The sequence below is a fragment of the Strix aluco genome, chromosome 26, assembly GCF_031877795.1.
Source record: "Strix aluco isolate bStrAlu1 chromosome 26, bStrAlu1.hap1, whole genome shotgun sequence".
In the NCBI taxonomy this organism is placed as follows: domain Eukaryota; kingdom Metazoa; phylum Chordata; class Aves; order Strigiformes; family Strigidae; genus Strix; species Strix aluco.
Window position 1 is genome coordinate 2,707,582 of NC_133956.1, and position 22,359 is coordinate 2,729,940.

A 22,359-nucleotide genomic window follows, 5' to 3' on the forward strand; every position below is an offset into this window, starting at 1 on the left:
AGGGATGGGATGGGATGGGATGGGGATGGGGATGGGGATGGGGATGGGGATGGGGATGGGGATGGGATGGGATGGGATGGGATGGGATGGGATGGGATGGGGATGGGATGGGATGGGATGGGATGGGAAGGGATGGGATGGGATGGGATGGGGATGGGGATGGGGATGGGGATGGGGATGGGATGGGAAGGGATGGGATGGGATGGGATGAGATGGAATGGGATGGGATGGGATGGGATGGGATGGGATGGGATGGGATGGGATGGGGATGGGAAGGGATGGGATGGGGATGGGATGGGGATGGGGATGGGAAGGGATGGGGATGGGGATGGGATGGGATGGGATGGGATGGGATGGGATGGGATGGGATGGGAAGGGATGGGATGGGGATGGGATGGGGATGGGGATGGGAAGGGATGGGGATGGGGATGGGATGGGATGGGATGGGATGGGATGGGATGGGATGGGATGGGATGGGAAGGGATGGGATGGGGATGGGATGGGGATGGGGATGGGGATGGGGATAGGGATAGGGATGGAGATGGGGAGGGATAGCAGCACGAGGACTTTGTGCATTCCTGAACAGAGCCAGGATAAAATGAACCTCAGCAAAAAGACAGAAAATCGCTCCTGAAGGCGTGAAGAAAAGTGTGGGGTTGGCACAGACGCTGTCTGACGCCGGACGGCTGCTGGGGCACAGGGAAGGGCTCGTCAGCTGCGGCTCTGCCGGGTTTTGCTCCCGAGCAGGTAATGGTTGGGAACACTGACCTGGAGCTCGCACTCGGGAACAAGTGGCAGGAGACAGAGCGTGTTTACTGACTAATTCAATACACTTGCTTGGACCGTTTGTCTTCCCAAAGCAAACAGCCTCGCCACGCTCTGAAAAGCGCGTGCTTTTACCCGGGGTCCCTCCTCCGCGGCTCCTTTGCGGCCCTGACGGCTGCTGGGGCAGCTCTCGATCTCGCAGACGGCCGAAGGCGTGGGCGGACGGACCAGCAGCAGCCCGGCAGCCATTCAAAGGCTTTATCAACTGGCAACCAAAAGTCAATAAGGAAGATGCCGCCTGTTTTAATTAACAGAGAAATTTCGCTCTAACGGGGGTGAGATGATGTGTGCCGGGGAGGGGAGGGAGGACAGAGACAAAACATGACCTTGTTGGCGGAACACACACAGCGGCACATTGTTTTCCCCTTGGAGACGCTGGCCTTGATCCTGCCGGGCTCTGCGGCGCAGCTGGGTGCTGGGGGCCGGGGGGTCCCTCCGGCGCGGGTTTGGCAAGAGCGGGGTGCAGGGTGCCTGGAAGGCGCCGGGGCTGCGGGGCTCAGGACACGGCACTGGGGAGCGCAACCCGCTGCTGCTGCCAGGGAACGTCGGTGGCTTGGACAGGCACAAAAAGGTCCCGGTTTTGGGGGTGAAATCAGCTGTGCCTGGGTGCCAAGGGAGCCCCCGGGGGTGGGTCCCCCACGGCCACTGCTGGCTCCACGCTGCGGGGAGGCTGTGGCCAGTGGCCCTGGCAGCGCGGGGAATCTGGGAATCTGCAGTCCCCTCCCAACGTTAACGTCCACTTTTGTTTAGTTCCATTTTCTTTTCTCCTAAGCTTTCCTTTTCCGGGAAAGCAGAGAGGAGGAAAACCCAGAGGGAAAGAACCTACCGGTCTGCATGCCAGGGAGCCCAGCGAGGTGGGGAGCCGGGGTGTGACCCACGGCACAAGCTCTCCCCCACAGCAGGACCCCCCGGGAACTGGTGGGGCTGGGGAGAGCGGAACCCTGGGGTGAGCAGTGCCCTGGGGCGACCTGCACCATGTGCACCCATGGGGACCCTCCTGGGCGGGACTGGGATGGGGTGAGCAGCACCCCAGGGGTGAGAGGCTGGGGGCAGAAGCACCCCAGGGGTGTCAGGGCTGGGGGGAGCAGCACCCCAGGGCTGAGGGGCTGGTGGCAAAGGCACCCCAGGGGTGTCAGGGCTGGGGGGAGCAGCACCCCAGGGGTAAGAGGCTGGGGACAGAGGCACCCCAGGGGTGTTGTGCTAGGACGAGCCGCACCCCAAGGTGAGGGGGCTGGGGGGAGCAGCACCCCCCTCCCCTTCCCCACCGCCCCCCGCAACCTGCCCTCACCCCACCGGGGCTACCCCAGCCTCCGGGGGGCTCCCAACCGGGAAAAGGGGGAACGGCGGCCGCCAGTACCCCCCGTCCCCGCCGGGGCGGTGGTTCCACCGCCGTCCCCCCGCCCCCGGGGCGGGCTCGGCAGCGGCCCGCCCCCCGCCCCTCGCCTTATTACCGGGGCGGCGGGGGGCTCTCTCCACTCCCTCTCGGCGCCGCTCGCCAGCCGAGCGCAGCCGCCGCGGCGGGGCCCGCCCGACGTGCCGCACCATGGGCAGCCAGGGCTCCAAGGCGGCCAAGGCGGAGGGCAGCGCCCCACCGACCGGCCACGCCGCCGCCACCGAGCCCGCCAAGGCCAACGGGCAGGTAGGTACCGGCGGGGGTGGGGGGGACCGCCCCGTCGGGGCGGGCGGGCAGACAAAGGCAGCTGCGGCGGCCGCTCGGAGGGGAAGGGGCGGCAGCGGCGGCCCCGGGGGGACCCTCCTGCCCGGTGGGCACCGAGCGATGCGGCACCGCCCGCGCCGCGCCCCGGGCTCCCTCCCGGTACCGGGCGGGGGCCCCGTCCCCCGCCTCGCCCCAGCACCGGGTGTGGAGCGCGGGCGCCGCCCGGTGGCAGCGCACTGGGGACCCCCCCCCCCCCCTATGCCCGGTGCACCCCTTTTCCCCGACTGGGTGCCCCCCCCCCAGCGGGGTGCGGGGCTTTGGAGGGGGGAGATGATGGTGCTGAGTCCCGGTTGTGCCTAACGCGACGCTCTGCTCCCCCCCCCCCCCCCAAAAAAAAAACAGGAGAACGGCCATTTGAGGCTCAACGGGGACATGACGGCCAAGGCGGGCAGCGAGGGGGCCCCCCCGAATGGGAACGGCTCGGCTGAACCCCTCAAAGAGGAGAGCAAGGGCGAGCCGGGCGGTGGGGACGCCATCGAGCCCGCCCCCCCCGCCGAAGGGGGGGATGTGAAACCCGAAGGTGCTGCAGCCCCCAAAGACACCCCCAAGAAGAAGAAGAAGTTCTCGTTCAAGAAATCCTTCAAGCTGAGCGGGATCTCGTTTCGGAAGAACAAGAAAGAAGCCGGGGACTCCTCTGGGTCCTCTCCCACGGAGGACCAAGGCAAGGCGGAGGCCAAGGGGGACGAGCCCCCCGCTTGCTCGGCCGGCGGGACCGAGCCGTCGGCTCCCCCCGAGGAGGGGACACCGGGGGAGCAGAGCAGCCCCGCTGCGGACGGGCAGCAGGGAGCTGAGCCCAAGAGGGAGGCTGGAGAAGCGGGGGGAAGCAAGGAGGAAGAGAAGCAGCAGCCGGGGGAAAGCCAGGGGGATACAGCCAAACCAGAGGAGCCCTCAAAACCTGCGGGGCCTGAGCCTACAACAGCTGCGGCGGAGCAGAAGGAAGAGTAGAGCCCACTTGGCACCGGCCTGACTTAAGACTCTTACGCCATCCTCTCCATCCCGGTAACACCACGGACTCGCTGCCTGCCCCACACACCTCCCCGTCCCACCTCGAACTGACAACGCCTTCTAAAACCGACCACCCCACCCCAGTTATTTCTTCCCCTCCCTGTTAGAAAGCTGGTTTGGATTCCCACCACCACCGCAACTTGGAGTAGTTTTACCTGAATCCTTTAAAACTGTGGAGGAAGACTATCCTGGACATAACTGGAATTTACAGTTTGTAAGCACCCAGATCTCACAGCCCGCTCTGGTATCTCTGCTGGCCTCCTGACTGTCCCCACTCTCCCCCCGGGCAGCCTTCGAAGCCCAGCAAGCCAGTGACTGTTCAATGGATTTTGGTTTTTTTTTTTTTTTTTCTCCTCAGTTTACATTCCTGGTTCTGACTTCATTTAAAGTATTTCGTGCTTTTTATAGAAATCAATGGTTTAAAAGCTAATCTGGTTAGTTTTTTATAATGTCTTACTATTGGCTTAAAACCATAAAGCTTGTAAGTCCGCTGTGTTTAATTCTGCTTCTAAGGGATAACTTTTAGGGTGTGGGGTGGAGGGAGGGGGCCTGCCAGCTGTATAATGTGAAGCAACGTTGTTTTCTCTGTAAATAATTTTTTAATGGCCAAAACACTTGATTTGCAATTTTCTAACTTCTAAAAAAAAAAAAAAAAAAAAAGCTGTATGGGCTTTCTTGTAACATTTGAAAGGAATAAATGGTGACCCCTTTATGGGTGAGCTTGAGTCCTTCTTGTCCTGGATGCCAGACGAGGGCCGGGGAAGATCGCAGTTGCTTATTTAGTTCAACAGCTGCTGCATTTAATCACTCCAGCCCTGGCTCTGCTCGCAGTTAATTGACTTGCAGCAGATGTAGAGCTACAGCCACAAAGGACTTTCTCACACAAGCCTCTTGTCCCTACCTTAGGATCACTGTTCAGCTGGCTGCTCGGTACCTGTTTTCTTAGATCTAACCCTTTTTTTTTTTTTTTTCCTGATGGGGGTGGGGGAAGAAAAAGTCTCCCCTCATAAGGAGCAGCCCAGGAGTGCTACTGGGTGAAATTCTTCTTTTAAGCTTGGTTTCTTCAGAATTTTTTTTGGTAGTGGCTTTAGCGTGGGATTGGCTCCTCTTTCCTGAGAAGACATGCTCGAGCACACGGGCTATGCCCTGGGAGCAAAGATTTAGTTCCAAAGAGAAAAGGAAGGCACAAGGGCTGCCTCTATGGCTTCTCCTGTCATCTGCACGGGGTTAGAGGTGATTTTTTTTTTTTTTTTTTTTTTCCCCCCCCCCCAAGCCAGGCATGCAGCAGCAGGAAGGAGCACTGCCCTCTCCAGCAGCTCCCAGCTCGAAGGCTCCAGCCTCCTCCCCAGTTGCTGCTCCCGCCAGCTCGGGCTGCAGCAGTGCCCAGCCCCGCCATTTAACGGCCTGCTCCTAATTCCCCCTAATCACCTGCCCCCGCTGTTTTGGCTGGCAAAGATGGAGAAAAGCGCGGCCCATTGTTTGCCCAACTGGCAAGGCTTGGGGTAGGGATGAGCACTGCTCTTCTGTAGCCCTTGAGGTAGGTGGAAATGGCCAAAACTCTTGGTTTTTATGCAGCACATCCTCCTATCAATAGCAGGAAGCTGAAGCGAGTGACCTGCCTCCAAATGCAGAGAGGTGTTCATCCCTGTTCATGGGGGGGGTGCAAAAAAAAAAAAATAATTTTTAAATGTAGGCACTGTGTCCTGCGAATTATTTCAGAGCTTGCTGGCGGTCTGTCATGTGAGACACAGCTGCATTGTGCCCCAGCAGAGACCCGGGGCATCTGCCAGGGAGCTGCCGTGCACATCGCGGCAGCCATTTTAAGAAACACTGGGAGAGAGAAGGACTGCAGTTGCACACTGGCATGCGTGATCTGGCAGGGGTAACTGGAATTGTGCAGTTGTTTTTGTTCGAGGAGGAGAGGATTTTAATTGTCTGCTAGGGTGAAAAGGATAACTGAGTTTCCTGGAGTAGTGTTACAGCGATGAAAGTCAACTGTGCCACACAAAAGCTTTTTCTTAACTACATAAACAGCAGATTTGGCTTTTGTGTCCATTTCAGGTGTGATCGCTGCTCAGTTGCAGAATTAACCTGCTCCTAATTATATTGAAGAATTTTTTTTTCATTTGAATACCAGATAAAAACCACTTAAATTAATCCAAAAGCCTTCCCATAACTTATTATTCCTTCTCTAGATTAGCATTGCTTTCAGAGCATCAGCTGCATGAAGTACTGAACTCCAAACAAACCGCAAACCCAATTAGCATCAGCAGTGCTGCTGGAGGAGAACCCCGCTGTAATTTAGGAAAGAGAGACAAAAACCTCCCCGGGGACTGACCTTTAGTAGAAAAGTTGTGAGCAAACAAAACCCATGGTATTGTGACTGACTTACGTTTTCTGGAGAGAAGGGTCAGGAGGAGAATTTCAAGGTTATTTAATGAAACATGGGGGAAAAGGAAAAGAAAAAAAGAACAAACATCTACAAATGAAACTAATCTTTCACATGCAGCAGAGTGTGTTCCAAATGAAATGCTTTGGTGGATGGCATTTAAACCAACACATCAAGCCCTCTTCCTGAAAGAGGAGGGGAAGTAATCCTGCCTGGCCTCACCTTTCTTTCCACAGCCTTATTACAGCTGTCGTTGTTTGTTGTTGGGACCTACATTACATCCTGATCATGACCAAGCTACTGCACCATTTTCCAGCAATGGCTCTGAAAACCAACTGAACTCCCACTCTAACCGAATGTCTCCTTGCAGCAGAAAGCAGTACAAACTCACACCAACCATAGAAATGTACCAGTTTTATTACAAAGATTCTCAAAATTCAAAATAAAAGCATCTTTAAAAAACCACAATATATTTCCCCCCCCCCAGACACAAAGATACACTGATCTCTCTCGCTTCACATACAAACACTGAAGAGCGGGAGTGACACGTCACTCAGATTCAAAGAGACTAAAAAACTCACGGTGGAAAAGGGAAAAGAAGTATTTAAAAAAATAAAACATTTAAAAAATAACCTGTGTTAAGTTAGCAGCATTATTAGAGTTGAAACCATCAGCAGCGCTCCGTGGGAGGTACAGATCCTCTTATGGACAGAGGAATCCCCCTGAGAAAGGAGAGCAGCGAGTCAAAACCGCCTGCAAAACTTCTGCAAAGCATTTCACCAAAAGCTCACCACCTAATGATCAGCTGTACAAAACGAGATGCAAAAGAAAGGCCAGTTCTGGTCACAAAAGACCTTTGGGTGTGAGATAATGCGTGGGAGTAGGAAGAGGAGTAGTTATAAAAATGTACAGAGCCCCATCTGCTGTTCCCTTATAAAGATAACAGCTCGGGCGGCTGCTGGGTTCTCCATATTTACTGGCCTTGAGAGCAAGAGAGAGGAAAGATTCAGCTTGAAAACATTTGTAACTTCACTTCAGAGAAGAGTTTTTCAGTGAGCGACACACATCGACAAGAGGTTTCAGCTGGGCTCTGTTCAGTCTGGCCTTTAGACAAGTTGGGAATTTCTGCAGTGGTTTCAGCCTAGGACAGATCAGCACTGAGAAAGCACATTACAGCACACGTAGCCGAGGGCAGAACAAGCAGGAAAAGCAAAGCAGGCGGCCAAACAGGCAGTAACTCACTTCCCCCCTCAAAGAGGGGCATAGGTATAGAAAAAAAAGTATAAAAATTTCATCCCTTCTCTTACTCGAGATGCATAATGCTGCCACACTAACTGGATCTGCAAGATCTTGGAAAATGTTAACCACCGCATTAGGGTGATTTTCATTTTGCATTTTCCAGATCTGCACCTGCAGGGCTCTTGGGCTGATTCACTAAAGAGCTTTTCAGATTGCTTTTAAGCTGCTTCATCTCTTTCCACAAGTTTGCTGCAGGGAGGTAGCCAACTCTATTCAAGAACTGCACTATATGACCCTGAGAAGCGGCACCAGCTTGCAGTTACTTGCCACGGTGGAATCAAACTGAAGACCAAAGGAATAGTCAGTCTCTCACAGGCTTCATTTGGGAACTCATATTCTCCCACAAAGAAAAAAACAAACCAAAACCCAACAACAAACCACCCAACCAAAAAGAAAAAACAAAAGAAAAGAAAATTCATGGCCATCTTTCCACCTAACCTGAAATGCAGATGCTACTTCTACTTAAATTATTCTTTTCCAAGGGTTGTTATTTCAGAGGAGAGAGTAAAGAAAGGAAGTGATTTTTTTAAAGACACACTAAGGAGGCAGTGGAAGGCAAGAGTGAAACTTCCCAGTCACCAAATCTGGGCAGTGCAGGTCTGTCTACTCCGCAGAATCCTCCCTATCTGCTCCCAGCGGAGTGCAGCAAGGAATAATTTACAGTTCTCAAGTCATTTATATATTTATATAGAAATATATACAGAAACATATATAAAATATAAATCCTGTGGAATGGGAGGCAACCAGAGAAGCTAACCTACGACAACTACGCACTGACAGGTGCTGTCCAGCTGCAGCCATCTTAGGTGGATTTTGTCTCTTCCTTCACCCTGTGGAGCAAGCAGGGAAGGATTTGGTTTAAACAAGCAATTCGTGCCCAAGCTTTAATAACAAGCCCGAGTTGCAACCTTAAAAACGCTGCTTATATGGCCCATCTTCATCTAAAACTTGTAACGTGTTACTGAATGAAGGCACGGTATTTTTAAGCCCTTTTCACTGAAGGCTCTCACAGCAAACTTCTTCCCCTTAAGAGCCGGTGACAAGGCCACCCACGCTACCACAGCTCTCCTCCAACCCCTCAACTCGGGCAACAGCCCACTGGGGGCATGGGTAGATGCACAAGGAAATACAGGCACAGCCTAATCGCCATGCCAGGAGACAGGGCTCACCCTTTGGGTTCTGCTTTCTCCTCTTTTGCTTTTTCCTCTTCTTTCTCATCTAGGGGAAAAAAAAAAAAAAAACCAACAAACGGTAGTGCAATAGCAAAGTACACGCCAGGCAAAGTTCCACAGAGCTGGGAGGGCTTCTAGTCCCACTTCTCATGCTTACCTTTCTTCTCCTCTTCCTCCTTTTCCTCTTCTGTTTTCACACGCTTAGCTTTCTTGAAGTTGGCAACATTTTTGCGCCCTCCTTCCCCTTCGTCTTCAGAGTCAGAGAATTCTTCATCACAGGATATTCTCTTATCAGAATTGCGGACTGAGTGTGAAGACGACAAGAGGTTGTTTCAGCAGATTTAGAAGTCAGGAGACACCAAGCACTAACTTCTCCAGGTACATCTACACGCTGGAATGAACTAACGAGCCTACGTAAGTCAGAATGAGGCCACGATAAAAACACTTTATCTTTCTACCTGCCCTATCTTTTCACTCATCACTCCTAACCGCTCATGCCTAAGATCCAAGATCACATGTACAACTTGGATTAGGTACGGTGTGATGTCTAGACTTGACAGCATAAGCAGGTTAACCAACCTCACACTGAGAAAATCTGTCTGCCAGATCTAAAGGCCATCAGCCAATCTGGATATAAATTAGCATTTTCACTGTGGAAGACAGTCTCCCAGAAAGTATTCTGTCATAGCACCTACATCACAGGAACTGTTTAAATTCTCACATTAAAGCCTAGGTTCTCCCATTATGGAAATCATCTGGCAAAAGTGCCAGTTCTCCAAGGGAAAAAGAAATCCATCAGCCCTGCAGTGCTTAGCGTCATTGCTTTATCTTACAAAATCAGTCAGAAAGGTGGGAACAGATTCAAACTGAAGGACTCCAGATATATCTAAATCGTATATCCTCCTCTCTTTATTAGGGTAACTCAGTTTAGAGCCTGCACGCTTCTCCAGCTAGCTGATCCTGTTCAGCTCTGGCACCCACATGCTCTGAACACCACGCTTCCCAGCCAGGCAACGCAACTAGGCCAGAGACAAGCACATACTTGAAATGCGTTTCTCAGGATCTTCTTCCTCTTCGTCTCCACTGTCTTCCTGAACAGCATCTTCAGGAATTGGCTGCATCTGGACGCCAGGGGCATGAGGCAGCATGCGCAGATTTTCAAAGAGACGTTGCCTAGAGCCAGCCGGGACAGGAACACCTCCGTCAGCAAGATGCCACCCACGGCTTTGAAGCCCCCAGCAGAAGGTGTCAGTCTCACAAAGAGGAACAAACACTTACTTGATCTTCTCGAGATACTCATTGGTATTCTGGTTAGTCATGTTTGAGGGACTGATGTGGAGCTTGAAGTCTGGTCCAAAGTACTCAAAATAGTCATTATACGGAAGTTCTGCAGACAAGTTAAAAAGAAACAAACACCAAATTACCACTGGACCAGTAACGAGACACCACAAACACGTTGTACTTCAGTGCTACATAAAAGCACAACTGCATTTAGCTAGGTGTAGGAGCTGAAGCTCTCATAGCCCAAATTCAGATCAAAACAACTTAGCAACAGTGCAGTCAAAGCTTACTTGGCAGTTAAACACTATCAGTGCACACAGAAGTTTTCAGTAGAAGGTCGTCTCATTTCAGTAAGTCGGCAAGGGTACCTTTTGCTGGAGGGGAGAGCTACAGGACTAGAATGCAAACAAGAACAGCTACTGCAAATCAGGGAATCCAAAAGCTCTTCCACAGTAATAAGCAAGAGCTCATGAAACATTTTAGGGTTGCTACCTCTCCCACAGCAACGTCACTCCCCTGAGCTCTATTTCTCGAGTCTCATTGTCCCTTAGTCTTGCTTCAAAGGCTCCAGGGGGGAATTACCATTGGGAATTTCAGTGTCCAAAGCCACAGCAGTCTCATAGGTCCAGCATCGAGCCACATTGCGGATCGTATAGCCGCCTCCTCCCAGCATCAGCATAGGCAAATTAAAACTTTTTACAAACTCCACACACTTGGCATGACCTGCAGCAAAAGCAGTGTGGGGGGGGAAAAGGTCATAGCCCCATGGCATAAGAACAAACTCTGCAATGACATCAGTTGTGCCAGTTCGACACAGACACTGCACAGTACTCTTACCTTTGATGGTCAGATTAAAACAACCCAGCCTGTCCCCTGACAGAGAATCCGACCCGCACTGCAAGACAACTGCGCTAGGCTGGAACGTCTCCATCACTTTAGATATCACCTAAACAAGAAACCCGTTGTTACACACTCTCCACAGGACAGTGTCACAGCAACACAGTAATGTCCATGTCAGCAAGCGACACGAAGACATCCCTAGTGTTCCCACAGCTGCTGGCTCCCCTGTATTGGTGACACAGGCTCTTACAAAGAGAAGCTTACTGATGACAGGCTGCAATTGTTAGGGAGGAATACAGCCCCCGAAGAATTTTACCACAGAAGAGTGAATCAGTCTCCCCAAAGAACGGCTCCATGAGCCATGTAATGACAGAGTATGATCCACAAAGAGTCACTCAGCAAAGATGTCTTCACTTACCGGCTTGAATATTGCTTCATAGGACTCATCATCAATTCCATCCCGGAGGGGATAGTTGACAGCGTAGTACTTGCCTTTGCCTGCACCAATATCCTATTAGAGTGAAAGACAGGAGAGACCACAAGTCACCAGAGAACCAACTGCAACACAAAAACTGGGCTCCAAATTAGGAAGGGAAGGCTGGGATTCCATCAGTGTAATCCGAATGTAAGCCTAGGCTCTCACAGACAAACACCGTCCTGGCAGAAGGCAGCAAGAGTCAGTCGACTCCAACAGCAGCTTATTTGACATCAGTGGGTGCACTCGGCCCTCAGTGTTCAGAGAAGAAAAATCTACTACTACACGTTGCTCTGAGCACACAGGCTCTGATTTCTCTGGCAAAAGCCACTCTTACACAGCAATAGAACTGGCAGCCAAAAGTCTAGTTCTAAACCTGTACACCACAGGGATGTACAGCCCAAAATACCAGTTTGGGCTGACCGTGCAGTCTAGTAACTGAAGGAATCTATTTTTACTTTAAAATAATACATATATTTTTACATTTCCATTATCTCTGTCATACCCAAGTGTTTTATTAAAAGTAATTATTTCTTTTATGGTGCAGAGTGGCTGCACCAGGAAAGAATGCCGCAGCTGCACTCAAGTTCACATCACCAGCACCAAACGCTGGGCAGGGCTGAGAAAATACAACTCACAAGTGGAAGAAAAGAGAATGTAGATCAGAAAAATGTAATTCCACTAAAGAGCACATAAAAAAAAGGTAAAGAACCTTTCACCCCTCAGAAAGGCATTCTGGCAATGTCAGAAGTCACAAAGTGAACCACACCTGTATCTAACCTGAAAGAGTGCCACAGCTAACACCACGGCTCATCAACCTGCAGAACTGACTCACAGGAGAAAACGCCAACGAGATAAACCAACGCACAGCGTCATACTCCCTCATAAACTTCCACCCAAAAGCCTGTGTGACCAAGCTAAGTTTGCACGTAGCTACAGATGACCAGCATGCCATCTTTTCTGAGCATAATGCCACCAGAAGGCGGCTAAGAGACCGATGTCAAAGCCTTGGGTTTACTACTACACAGGCCATGATTGCAGGAACAAAGCACCCGCTCCAAGAGCCGAGCCAGCTGCCTCATATATACACTTTGCCCTCAGAAAAAGGATGCCACTTTGAGAGCAGGAAAACCTGGGACAGCGGTGATTTTAGTTAAATTGGTATGACAGCAGACAGATGGAAGAGACCAAATTTCAGGGTAGTTTTCTGCTAAGCCTTCATTCTCACCCGTAGGTCCCCTGTTCCTGGGAAGTATTCTCCGTACTTATGAAAGGACACGGTCATGACACGATCTGTGGTATAAAAGGCTTCCTCCACACCATCTCCATGGTGAATATCAATGTCGATATACAGCACTCTCTGGTGATACCTAGGATCAGAAAGGAGTCAAAATACTGCATTTCTTCAGAGCAGAAACTGCCTTCCCCAGCAGAGCAAACGGGAGGAGAGCAGGGAACTTGGTGCTAATCCCCAGGCTGCAGAGCTCCCAGGCAGCTCGCTCCTGCAGCCTACAAGCAAAAAAGCTGCGGAGAACAGACATGTGCTTTGGTCAGCAGTGGAACAGAACCACAGAGGAAAATAAAGTGGCTTCTGCTGCTGAAGGCAGATTCAACTCAGTTTATTCAGATTCAGCCAACAGACTGCATTTTTGTGTCCAAGCCTCCAATTGAGGTTTGCCTTGAGCCAAAAGCTGTCACACATTACAGCTGTGCCCCCTTTTCCAGTGTGGGTGGTAGAGAGGAGGCCTAAGAGCAAGCGCACAATGCTCTGAGCCTTCTGCCTCCTGTATAGTGTCACCGTTAGACACACCCCTGCGGGGAGAGGCTACCGCACCCCTAAAGCTGATTAAGTGCTCCTGGGAAAACACAGCTAAATAAAAGCCACAAAAAGAGAAACTGGGAAGAAAGTGCTAAGGGCTCAGAGGAAATGCAGCAGAACAGACAAACAAAAGGGGCAGATATTACTGCCCGTACTTTAGGAGCTCCAAGATAGCCAAGACAATATCGTTGACATAACAGAAGCCAGAAGCCTCTGACTTCTTAGCGTGGTGAAGGCCTCCTGCCCAATTCACAGCAATATCCGTCTGTTGCTTGTTCAGCTTCACAGCACTGGCTGTTGGGAGAAGAATTACAAAAAGTCAGCAGGAGAGCAAAGGCCCCAAGACAGAGACCGAGGGGTAAAGCGCTGGTCCCTTACAATCACATCACTGCTTATGTCTGCATTTGGGTACTTCACAAAGCACAAGCCCAAGGGTTCAACACTGGATGTCTCAACAAACTAACAAAAGGCAAGGGAAGAGAAATGCAGGCTCTGTTTTGCCTGCACACACTTTTCACTGCTTCCCACTTTTGCCTCAGAGCATGAAATCTGCACAAACAAGTCCACAGCATTCTAGCTGGGGTCACAGCTGAAGACAGTCTAGATTTCTCAGTGCCCTGAACAAAAGATTTTAATGAAAGGTTTTATCTAACATATATTTAGGTCATTCACTGAATATGCATCTAGGCAAAGGAAGTTCTCTTTCCCCAGCCCCTTCATAAACTTTCTGCAGATTTTGCAAGTCTCTCAGGATCAAAACAAATGATATATTCTGTGGAATCTACAGCCGTGGGACCAGAGAGCTACTTCAAAAAACGCTGCAGTCAGTACTTGTATGTACTGCTGCTACGTTACAGGAAATAAAAACGTCTAGATGTCATTGTGGGAGTAGCAGCCACAAAGCTTTAACGCCTATGCACAGTAAAACAGTTTCACAACACCAATCTTTACACCAATCTTTCTGCAACAAAGTATTTGAAAATAGTGAAAGCGTTTTAAACGTTTCAGCTTTCCCGGAGTTTACTGAAACCTTTCAGGTTCTATTTTGCCTCCTGTCCAGAGACAGTGGCTTTTTGTTAAAAACAACAGATAAAGTAACCCTTTTCTTTCCTTTTCAGGTTATGCCTGCCCAGAGCAAGGTTTTTACAACTTTTTTTTCCATAAAGCTCACGTTGATTTTTTTATTAAACCCCTGTTGCTGCTGCGGTTTTAACACTATCGCTGGCCATGTTGTTATACCACTTACAGAGTCTTTCACGTATTCAGTGAAGTAACCCAGACTAATGAAGATATACTTAACAAATGTAGAGGGATCTGTCAATATAAAAGGCTTGAACTCTCAACATGGGAGGAAATCTGGATCTAATTATTAAGGAAATCAGAAATAGGTTCACAGGGCTTCCCCACCACCACCTACAACAATTTATTTCCTAGACAGAACTACATTAATACATCTGCTTAAGAGAAAAAGAAATGAGCATACGACTTGTGAGCTTACCAACTGAGCCTCCAGCAGAGAGCTGACAAAACTCAAACAACCCATCAAACACAGGGCAGTCTTCCCCAACATTAACTTGAAAAGAATACAAAAGAGTTAGTCAGACAAAACTACAAATAAATGGCAAAGCTTATACCACCGCTGATTTTAAAAGATAACCAGATAAGTGATCGAAAGTTTTAAACAACAAAATGCCACGCACAAATGGTAAAACATTAACGTCATCGACCTGAGGATTGCCTGATGAGGGCAAAGAGGTTGTTGCTGTAGGGAAGATCCTCCTGACTTGTAAAGAAAGAGGAAAGCAGGTCCCAGGAGCTCCAGCGAGAGCGGCACGCCATCTGCCGGGGTGCACTCCCAGGGATCCCGAAACCAGGCAATCGCCTCGGAAAATGAGTGGGCCGAGAGGAGATGTTATCAGCCAGAGCTGTGTGACACCCGCGCTCGGCCTCGGCAGCAGCTCAAGCGGCGCTCGCTGAGGTGGCACATTTACAGTATTCTGCTCTGCTCCGGCAGCACGTGCTGGTCACCACAGGCTGTGCAAAACAGGGGCCAGCAGCCCTCACTAGCCCACGCGGGCCACGCTGCAGCCCTGCTGCCCAGGCACCGTGCCTTCTGGGGGGAAAAGGGCTGGTTCTGACTACAGAGCTGACACTGAGCTCCATTACACAACCTCACAGCAAGCGGGAAAGGATTTTGCTCCTGTTTCCTGCTGAATTGCTGACGAGGAGTTGAGAAAGCAAACAGTGCCAGCGCTGCAGGAGAAAGTGGGGAGCTGGTAGATAGTGGTGTGTACTGGACGAGACGTTTACATCCACATCTGATTTGCTACACTTTGTACATTCCTTTGACTTCACGCTGGACAGTCAGTTTTTACGTTCCCAGCAGTACTGTAGTTTTGGCCTGGATAAATTTCTACTGCAAATAGTTCCACAATTAAAAATAAAAACTGACAGTAACAACAGACCTGTATTGACTCTAGTTTTTGCAAGATTTACTTTGACAAAGAAACCAACCTGTATTTTTGTAACAACATCTGTAGAATGCTTACTTCTGTGCTTAAGGTGATAGGCACAAACAGTTCTTGCAGCACTAGAAACTCGTCAGTGCACAGTCTCCACAAAGACTGTGTGATAAGGGAGTCTGAATGGTCCCAGTTCGGGACAGGGATCTCTGAAAAGGACAATACCCATCAGGGGACCCAGAAGGAAGCAATTGTTCCCGCTTTCCAATTGTTTCAGCAGGGCAGAGTCTGATTAATTAACTCAAAGAGGTGGTTGGAAGCTTTCACTGTTAAATGAGGAGAATTTAAGTCATCAATTTCTGCACACTTCCCATTACAAGAAATTAAACTTCTTGCCCTTTAGGTTACAGAGTAGTCCTCCCACGTCCTCAGGCAGGCAACACAGCATTAGCAGAACAAAATTAGAGACTGTTCATTACCTTTACTGCCTTCAGAACTTTGTGGGCAGCACTGACAGTATTTGAGGGCATCCCTCTGCTATACCTGGCAAAGGCAGGAGCTGCTGTGTAATCAGAAGCCAGTTGGGCTTTTTCCCACCAGGAGATTCAAAGCAGCCAGGACTACTAAGGAGGGATATTAATAACAGGGGTCAATCACTTGACTACAGGCATAAAGCTCTGGTGGAAGATCAGAGGCACAGATGCTCCTTCTTCCTTGCAGTGGGTGGGTGAGGAGCTTCGTATCTGGGAGAGCGCAACCAGAGAGAGCCCAGCGTTAAAGGCAGTTAAAGGCAGAACCATCCTTAGGGAATCAAGGCAGTATCCTTGAAAGGAAAGCTGAAGCTCCACGCAGGCTGCAGAGACCTGCCACTCTACTTGGGAGCGGTGACCTTCTCTCCTATATCCCTAATCTCTGTTCTGAGCCTCCTGGGCTAGTTCTCTAGCTACAGAGAAGCTGCTGCTTTGCAGGTCTCGCTGAAGAAAAGCTCTGTCTTCCATGTGTTTAAGATTAATTTTTATATTTTGCCTCCTTCAGGTAAAAATAGTTCTGTGGAAGCACAGTACAGAAAACGTTGACTACCGGAGAAAGCAGAGTGGGTGTTTATGAGCTGTATCTGTTTCAGGGGTAAACAGTTCAGTTTGTGTAAATATGTACTTTGGTACATGTCATTTGGTACATTAAGGCATATCATTTACTGTAGGAAGTCTTTCAATGTGTATTACTCATGAACCGTATTACCCATTCCTCTGACGTGCTTGTGCCTTAATATCCGTCCCCTTCAGCTCACACCAGACTTCCAAGTGCCTCTACTTCAGACTCGAGACCCGTATTTCTTCTAAATTGGAGAATACGCTTCACATAAATGAACCCCACGGGCTAACAACTTTCTTCTGCTCTCGAGGATTGTTGTGTGCAAGACCACAATACTGTTTAAATGAACCTTGAGCCTTCCCCACTGTTTGTCTACGCTTGCTAGAAATCTAGTTTGCCGCAGTCATTGCCAAAGAACATCAGTTCATAGTCGTAGAGAGACCAAAAAATGGTTTCTGTAACATTAAAGTCACCATTTAAGACCCCTTCCATGGACTGGAGAGGTTAGAACAAGAGATTAGCTCACAAAATAAACCATTCTAACACAAAGTGGACGGGTATTATTGTGCATCTCCAGCCTCCCCCACTTCCAAACTGCCGTTGCCCTGAAAATCCTTCAGAGTTACTGCAGATTTTGGACACAATCGATGAGTTGGGAGCTTTTTTGTTTGTTTGTTTTAAATTACACAACCCCTTCCCACCTCAATACCTCTGGTTAAAGATAAGCAACAACACAAAATACAAGCAGCTCATAAATGGAGTAGTTCAGTCATCTCTGAGCCAGGAAGGCAAGTCAGAAGTTTCCATCAAAACACAAGACCAATAAAAGACAGCCAGGTCAAAGGGTTTTCCTCAGCTCTTTTGGCATATTGGCTTGAGAGAGGAACCCATTTTTTAAATGCTTGATTTACATGAAAAAAAAAAAGCCAGGAGAAAGACAATTTGACATGGTTCTTCCTACTCTTTTTATCACAAACCTCTAAAGCTGGCCTAGGATTCCCAGAACCACAAATTTTAGCACTGGCAGGAGCTACAGCCCTACACGCATAGCTTACATCTTTGCATCTGCTTGCTGTACTCTGACATGTTATCCGGGCGAATAGATCTCAGAAATTTTATGTAGTCATCACTGTGGTACTTGGTCATTTCTTCTGCGTTTGCCTTGTGAGGGCGCTGCAAGGACAAAAAAAAAGAGCAAGGCTTGTTTTAAAGCACATCTCTCCCTAATTCCCATTTCCAATCTCAGATTGACTGCCAGGAACAGCAAAACATTCAAAACAGCATTAAACAAGAGAAACCTATTTTCAAAGGCAAGAATGCCACTACCGAAGACTGGACACATCTAGACAAAGGAAATATTTAAGTTACAGTGAGAAAAGCCGTTTTCCAGTCTCCAAAGCTTATCTGAAGCAAAGATCATCTCGCTACAAGCAATCAGACGAAAACAGAAATACATCAGAACAACTGGTTTTTTTTTTTTTTCCTTTCCTCTTTGGCTCATCAACAGAGAACTTATGAGTCTGAAGCATCAAAATTAAAACCTGACACATAAACTAAAATCTTCCATATATATTTCTTTTCATGACCAGCCCTACACTTACGTATATCTCCATCTTTCTGTAGAGGCCATAGTTCAGCAGTAGGTTGTGGGTCATCCGGATCCTGTGGGGTTTCATTGGATGTCCTTGGCCATAATAGTAGTTCCCAACATCACCTGGGAGCAGAAAAGATTTTGTTATAGCAGGGAAAACTATGAATTCCTTCAAATGGAATCACATTTTACTTGTCCTTCAGCAGTGCATCTGTTCACAGCGGATAGCGTCTCCCATCTGGCTTGCACAGGTATTTCTATGGGTTCAGAAAAGTTTATCCTAAACTCAAATAAAACAGACATTTGGAAATTAGGGTATGGCCAGACAAGGAATTTTTTAATGCCAGTTCTGGGGAAGGCAATCCAGGTAGAGTCTGAGCAACTAACATCACAGTGCACAAGTTAAGAGGAGGGAGCTCCAGCTGCCTTGGGCAGGAGGAGCTTTGGACACCACGTCTGTGTGTCCTCGCTCAGCAAATGACAGGTCTCCAATGTCCTCTCCAGGCAGTTCAGGTCTGCTACAATATCTCGCGTTCACAGAGCTCGCAGGTCTCTCTGAGAAATGCAACCGCACTCTGAGCAGAAACCCACATGCCAAGAGGCATGCAAGTGTAATCCTGGCTCAGACAATGACTCATCAGACAGCGCACGTAGCCTCTTTGCCTCAGTTTCTTACTATTTTCCTAACAGGAACGAAATACGAAGCAGCTAATTCTGTCAATAACCAGCTGTAGTTTGACAGCTTCTCAATCATTTTTCACCCTTCATTCCTGCTTGAAGTCCTTCAGAGGAATCCCAGTCCCTACCAACCGCACACCCACGCAGATGCACCTAACGAGCTATCCTATGGGCACCAGCGTTAACGAAGTTGCCTTCCTGCAAATACATCCCACAGGTCATCTCCTCAGGTGCATTTTCCTCTACCTCGCAAAAGCTAAGCATCTCCCACAGTAGGCACCACTAACTGGGTCCTTTTCCACTCCTCTCCCTGGGTACTTATTTTCATGAAATTTACAGAAATTTAACTTTTGGATTTCTGCCTCCTGCCTGATTTGGCTGTGAGAGGCACAGACTCAAAAAAGTTGCCAAGAGCAGGAAACGCGCAGCCAGCCACACGCAGCAGCAATATCGCGCAAGCCCCGTTTTCTTGGGAAACCAGACTAAGTTGTTCATGTAGTTGTACAACTCCTGATCAGTTTAGGAAGCAGGAGACCTAATCCGGTCTGGCTGGTGACTCAGTTGGGAGTATTAATATTTCATCACCAATCTTAACATTCAGGAGAAACTGCTACTTCCTCACAGCACACAGCTAGTTTTTCCTCCTGTGGACGTGGCCCTATTTTCAGTCAAAGTAGATGCAAACGTTGCAAATCCCACGCCCAAATAACTCTGCTGCTGGAGTTTACCTGTCCATGGCACTACAGTGAAATGGGGTGTTCTTTGCACGAAGGTATTTTACTGGGGCAACTATCCCTACAGTAAAATCGGGTTAAATCAAGCTTTGGGGAACTCAAGAAGAGATGCTCAAGACCCTATCTAGAAAATACAAGGACAAAACTCCGTGAAGCTTTGAAAAATCATCATCTTCCTCACCTCAGGCTGTCAGTGAAACGCCCTGGGCAAACCCTGACTTCCAGAGCCTGTTCATGCTCACTCTGCTAAACTCATTCCACCGTGAGTCCCACGGAGCAGCAGACGAGCTTGTCTGTTCGTGGATGTCAGTGCAGATTAAGTGTGTGAATTTACAGATACCTCCTCCTGTCTGCTCGGGTTAAGCAAGCCCTTACACGGGGAGCTAATAAAGGAGAAGTTACTGTTCAAGTTCAAACCCTCGTACACCCTCTCAGCCCTCCTCAGGATTTCCATGAAGGACCTTTACGATACTCAATTACCTTTTCCCCAACCTCTGCATCCCACCTAGACCCTTCCCTGCAGCTCAGGTTCCTTCTCCAGCACGGGATGCCCTCCCGCCATCTGAAACGTGTGGCTCAAGGAAGAGACCCAAACGCCAACCAAAACAGCACCCAGGGACACGCCTTCAGGGAATTACTGCACTAGACTGTGCTGCTCTAACCTCCCTGCATGGAAAAAAAAAGACCCTAAGAAACTGGCCTCCCACAACTGCAGATTATGCCTTGCCCGACAATAAAAGCACACTTTCACCCTAGGACACGCTGTGAATGTTTGCCAGCTGCTCGTAAAAGAGCAGTGGAAAAAAGGCACTGAAACCTCACCACAGAGTAAATTAGTGAGGGCAGCTATAGACAAGAGTATAACACTAACTTCATGGGGTTACCATGCAATAAAGACTACAAGGATAGCATCTCTGCTCGGTATTTTCAAACAAAATGACTGACTGGTTATTTCACATTTAAGACATCATCGTGTGCCTTTAAAGTTTATAGCTTGTTCACAAACTGACAAGCTTCTTTGTGAACATGTAATATTCCAAGGACAGGGAAAAGTCTGGACATAAAGACCATTTTTTTCCAACATCCAGGTTGTGTGCGCATGTATGGCATTCTGGCCCTTCCCTCAGGCACTTTTTAAATTTAAACCAGGCATTTTAGGGCCCAGAGCTCCAACATCCTCTTGTATTTTGATATGATGGGTGTTGCACAGAGATCAGTTGTGTGGTGAAATCAGGCTCAGTTTCGCTGCACCCAGAGCTCTAATCCAGACTCCTCCTCGCCCTGCCCTCCCGAAGACACCGGCTGAGTCAGAGACCCTGCAGGACTGTCATTACAGGTTGCAAACCTACCGCTTCAGTTTACTTTTCTAGAGAAATAAAAGCCCTCACTACATTCCTGACACATACAGCAGTTTAAAAGAGCCCACTTTGCTGCCTGAACACCGAGCACATCCACTTATTGGGAGAAAAAAAGTTTTTATTTGATTTCACAGACAAAAAACCACGACGAAATAGAGAATTGCACAACACCTTTCACACAGAGTGATCACAGACTCTATTAAAAATGAGCTCGCCCATCACCGAGGCACCAAGTCGCCCCTCCAACAGGGAGGCGGTTGTGAACACGCAGAGGTGACGAGACTGTGATTTCTCCCACAGGCTACAGGGTAGAAGTGGGGAAGAAGCAGAAGATACACTGCTTGGGATTTGGCCAGCTCTAACACCCCGTTACTCCCCTATCCCAATGGGATGATTATATAGCCCCAAAGCAGCACTTCCCCAGCCTCGTAACAGAAAAATAAAAGCCAGTCTACAATCCAGCCAAGGCTGGAGCCAGAACTAAACAATGCTCCTAGACACAGGAACTCCCTGCAAACGACCACACAACCGTAATGCCTTCGAGTTTGTCCCTTTCTTGACAGCAACACCACTGGCCCAGATGGGAGCTTCAGGAGTGGCTCTTCCTCTTAACATGGCTCAAGGAGGCTTCACCTCCCCACAACCCGTCCTGTCCCCCAGCACCTCCCCAAGTGCTCCTCATCCTCCCAGAAACCTTCTTCAGCATCTCAGCACAGCTCCCAAGGCTTCTCTCAGCCTCGTGCCCCTCTCCCCATCCTGGAACCTTCACAGCCTTTCCCTACCTCTAAAGTCCCTAGAACTCCAAACCTGTTCTAGCCTCATCTCCCCCCAATAGCACTCCCCTATCTTTACCCCCACTCTTCCCTTTCTCCCCTCCAGTGCTCCCCAATATCCTTCCTATGCCCTCCAGTGTCCCCCATCCCCCCAACCCCACTGCAGTCCCCACATAATCCTGCCCCCACCCACAGCTTTATCCCCATGCCCCTATTGCTCCCTGCTCCCCCCGTGCAGTCCCCAGCCCTCCCCCGCCCCTCAGTGCCCCCAATATCCATCCCTCTAGCCTCCAGTGCAGCCCCCAGCCCCCCACTGACCCCCATCACCCCTCCCACCACCCTCAGGGCAGCCCCCAGCCCCGCCACATTTCTCAGTGACTCCCCCACTACCCTTAGCCCCCCCTCAGAGCAGCCCCCACCCCCCATGTCCTCCAATGACCCCTCACTACCCTCCCCCAGCCAACCCCTCAGCCCCCATGCCCAGTGACCCCCATCACCCCCTCAGTGCAGCCCCCATTAACCCCTCCAGTGTCTCCCATTGCCCTCCTCAACCCCCGCCCCCTCCCCCACCCCCAGCACCGCCTCCCCTCCCCTCCTCCTCGGTGCCCCCTCAGGCCCCCCCCACCCCGGGACCGCCCCCCCCCACTCCGGCGATCCCCGTGGCCGCCCCCGTCGGTGCCCCACAGCCCCTCACCGTCGTAGTAGTAGCAGACTTTCCGCTTGGTCCCCTGCGTCAGCGCCATTTTCCTGCCTCCCCACAGCGACAGACCCTACCGCCGCCCCGCGCAACCCAACCCGGCCCGGCCCGCCCCGCCCCGGGGCCCGGGCCCCGCCGCCCCACATGCCCCG

At 49.8% G+C, this 22,359-nt stretch overlaps 2 protein-coding genes across 3 annotated transcripts; one reads left to right on the forward strand and one right to left on the reverse strand.

Moving 5' to 3' along the window:
* Positions 1–2,291: 2,291 nt before the first annotated feature.
* MARCKSL1 (MARCKS like 1) lies at positions 2,292–4,259 on the forward strand. Its single transcript, XM_074807149.1, has 2 exons — positions 2,292–2,464; positions 2,885–4,259. The coding sequence occupies exons 1-2, from the start codon at positions 2,369–2,371 to the stop codon at positions 3,485–3,487; spliced, it is 699 nt and encodes a 232-aa protein (XP_074663250.1). The 5' UTR covers positions 2,292–2,368; the 3' UTR covers positions 3,488–4,259.
* A 2,076-nt stretch (positions 4,260–6,335) lies between these two features.
* Positions 6,336–22,317, reverse strand: HDAC1 (histone deacetylase 1). Of its 2 annotated transcripts, XM_074850780.1 has the most exons (15): positions 22,205–22,317; positions 17,978–18,090; positions 17,432–17,549; positions 14,321–14,395; positions 12,978–13,116; positions 12,232–12,373; positions 10,947–11,039; positions 10,526–10,634; positions 10,271–10,411; positions 9,686–9,794; positions 9,450–9,580; positions 8,565–8,711; positions 8,405–8,453; positions 7,993–8,065; positions 6,336–6,658 (listed from the first exon to the last, which is right to left on the reverse strand). In XM_074850780.1, the coding sequence occupies exons 1-14, from the start codon at positions 22,251–22,253 to the stop codon at positions 8,038–8,040; spliced, it is 1,443 nt and encodes a 480-aa protein (XP_074706881.1). In that variant the 5' UTR covers positions 22,254–22,317; the 3' UTR covers positions 6,336–6,658; positions 7,993–8,037. The 2 variants fall into 2 exon arrangements, with proteins under 2 accessions (XP_074706881.1, XP_074706880.1); XM_074850779.1 differs by lacking the exon at positions 6,336–6,658 and having other exon boundaries at positions 7,899–8,065.
* Between the last annotated feature and the right edge of the window lie 42 nt (positions 22,318–22,359).

What these genes read in the sequence shown, in the direction of transcription:
- HDAC1 (XM_074850780.1), bottom strand. Translation starts at nt 22,253, where the DNA reads ATGGCGCTGACGCAGGGGACCAAGCGGAAAGTCTGCTACTACTACGAC. An exon ending in CAGGAACAGGGGACCTACGG is followed by an intron (nt 11,040 to 12,231) that starts GTGAGAATGAAG and finishes TCACTCTAATAG; the next exon opens with GATATTGGTGCAGGCAAAGG. An exon ending in ATGAAGCAATATTCAAGCCG is followed by an intron (nt 10,635 to 10,946) that starts GTAAGTGAAGAC and finishes TTTCTTGTTTAG; the next exon opens with GTGATATCTAAAGTGATGGA.
- MARCKSL1 (XM_074807149.1), top strand. Translation starts at nt 2,369, where the DNA reads ATGGGCAGCCAGGGCTCCAAGGCGGCCAAGGCGGAGGGCAGCGCCCCA. An exon ending in CCGCCAAGGCCAACGGGCAG is followed by an intron (nt 2,465 to 2,884) that starts GTAGGTACCGGC and finishes AAAAAAAAACAG; the next exon opens with GAGAACGGCCATTTGAGGCT.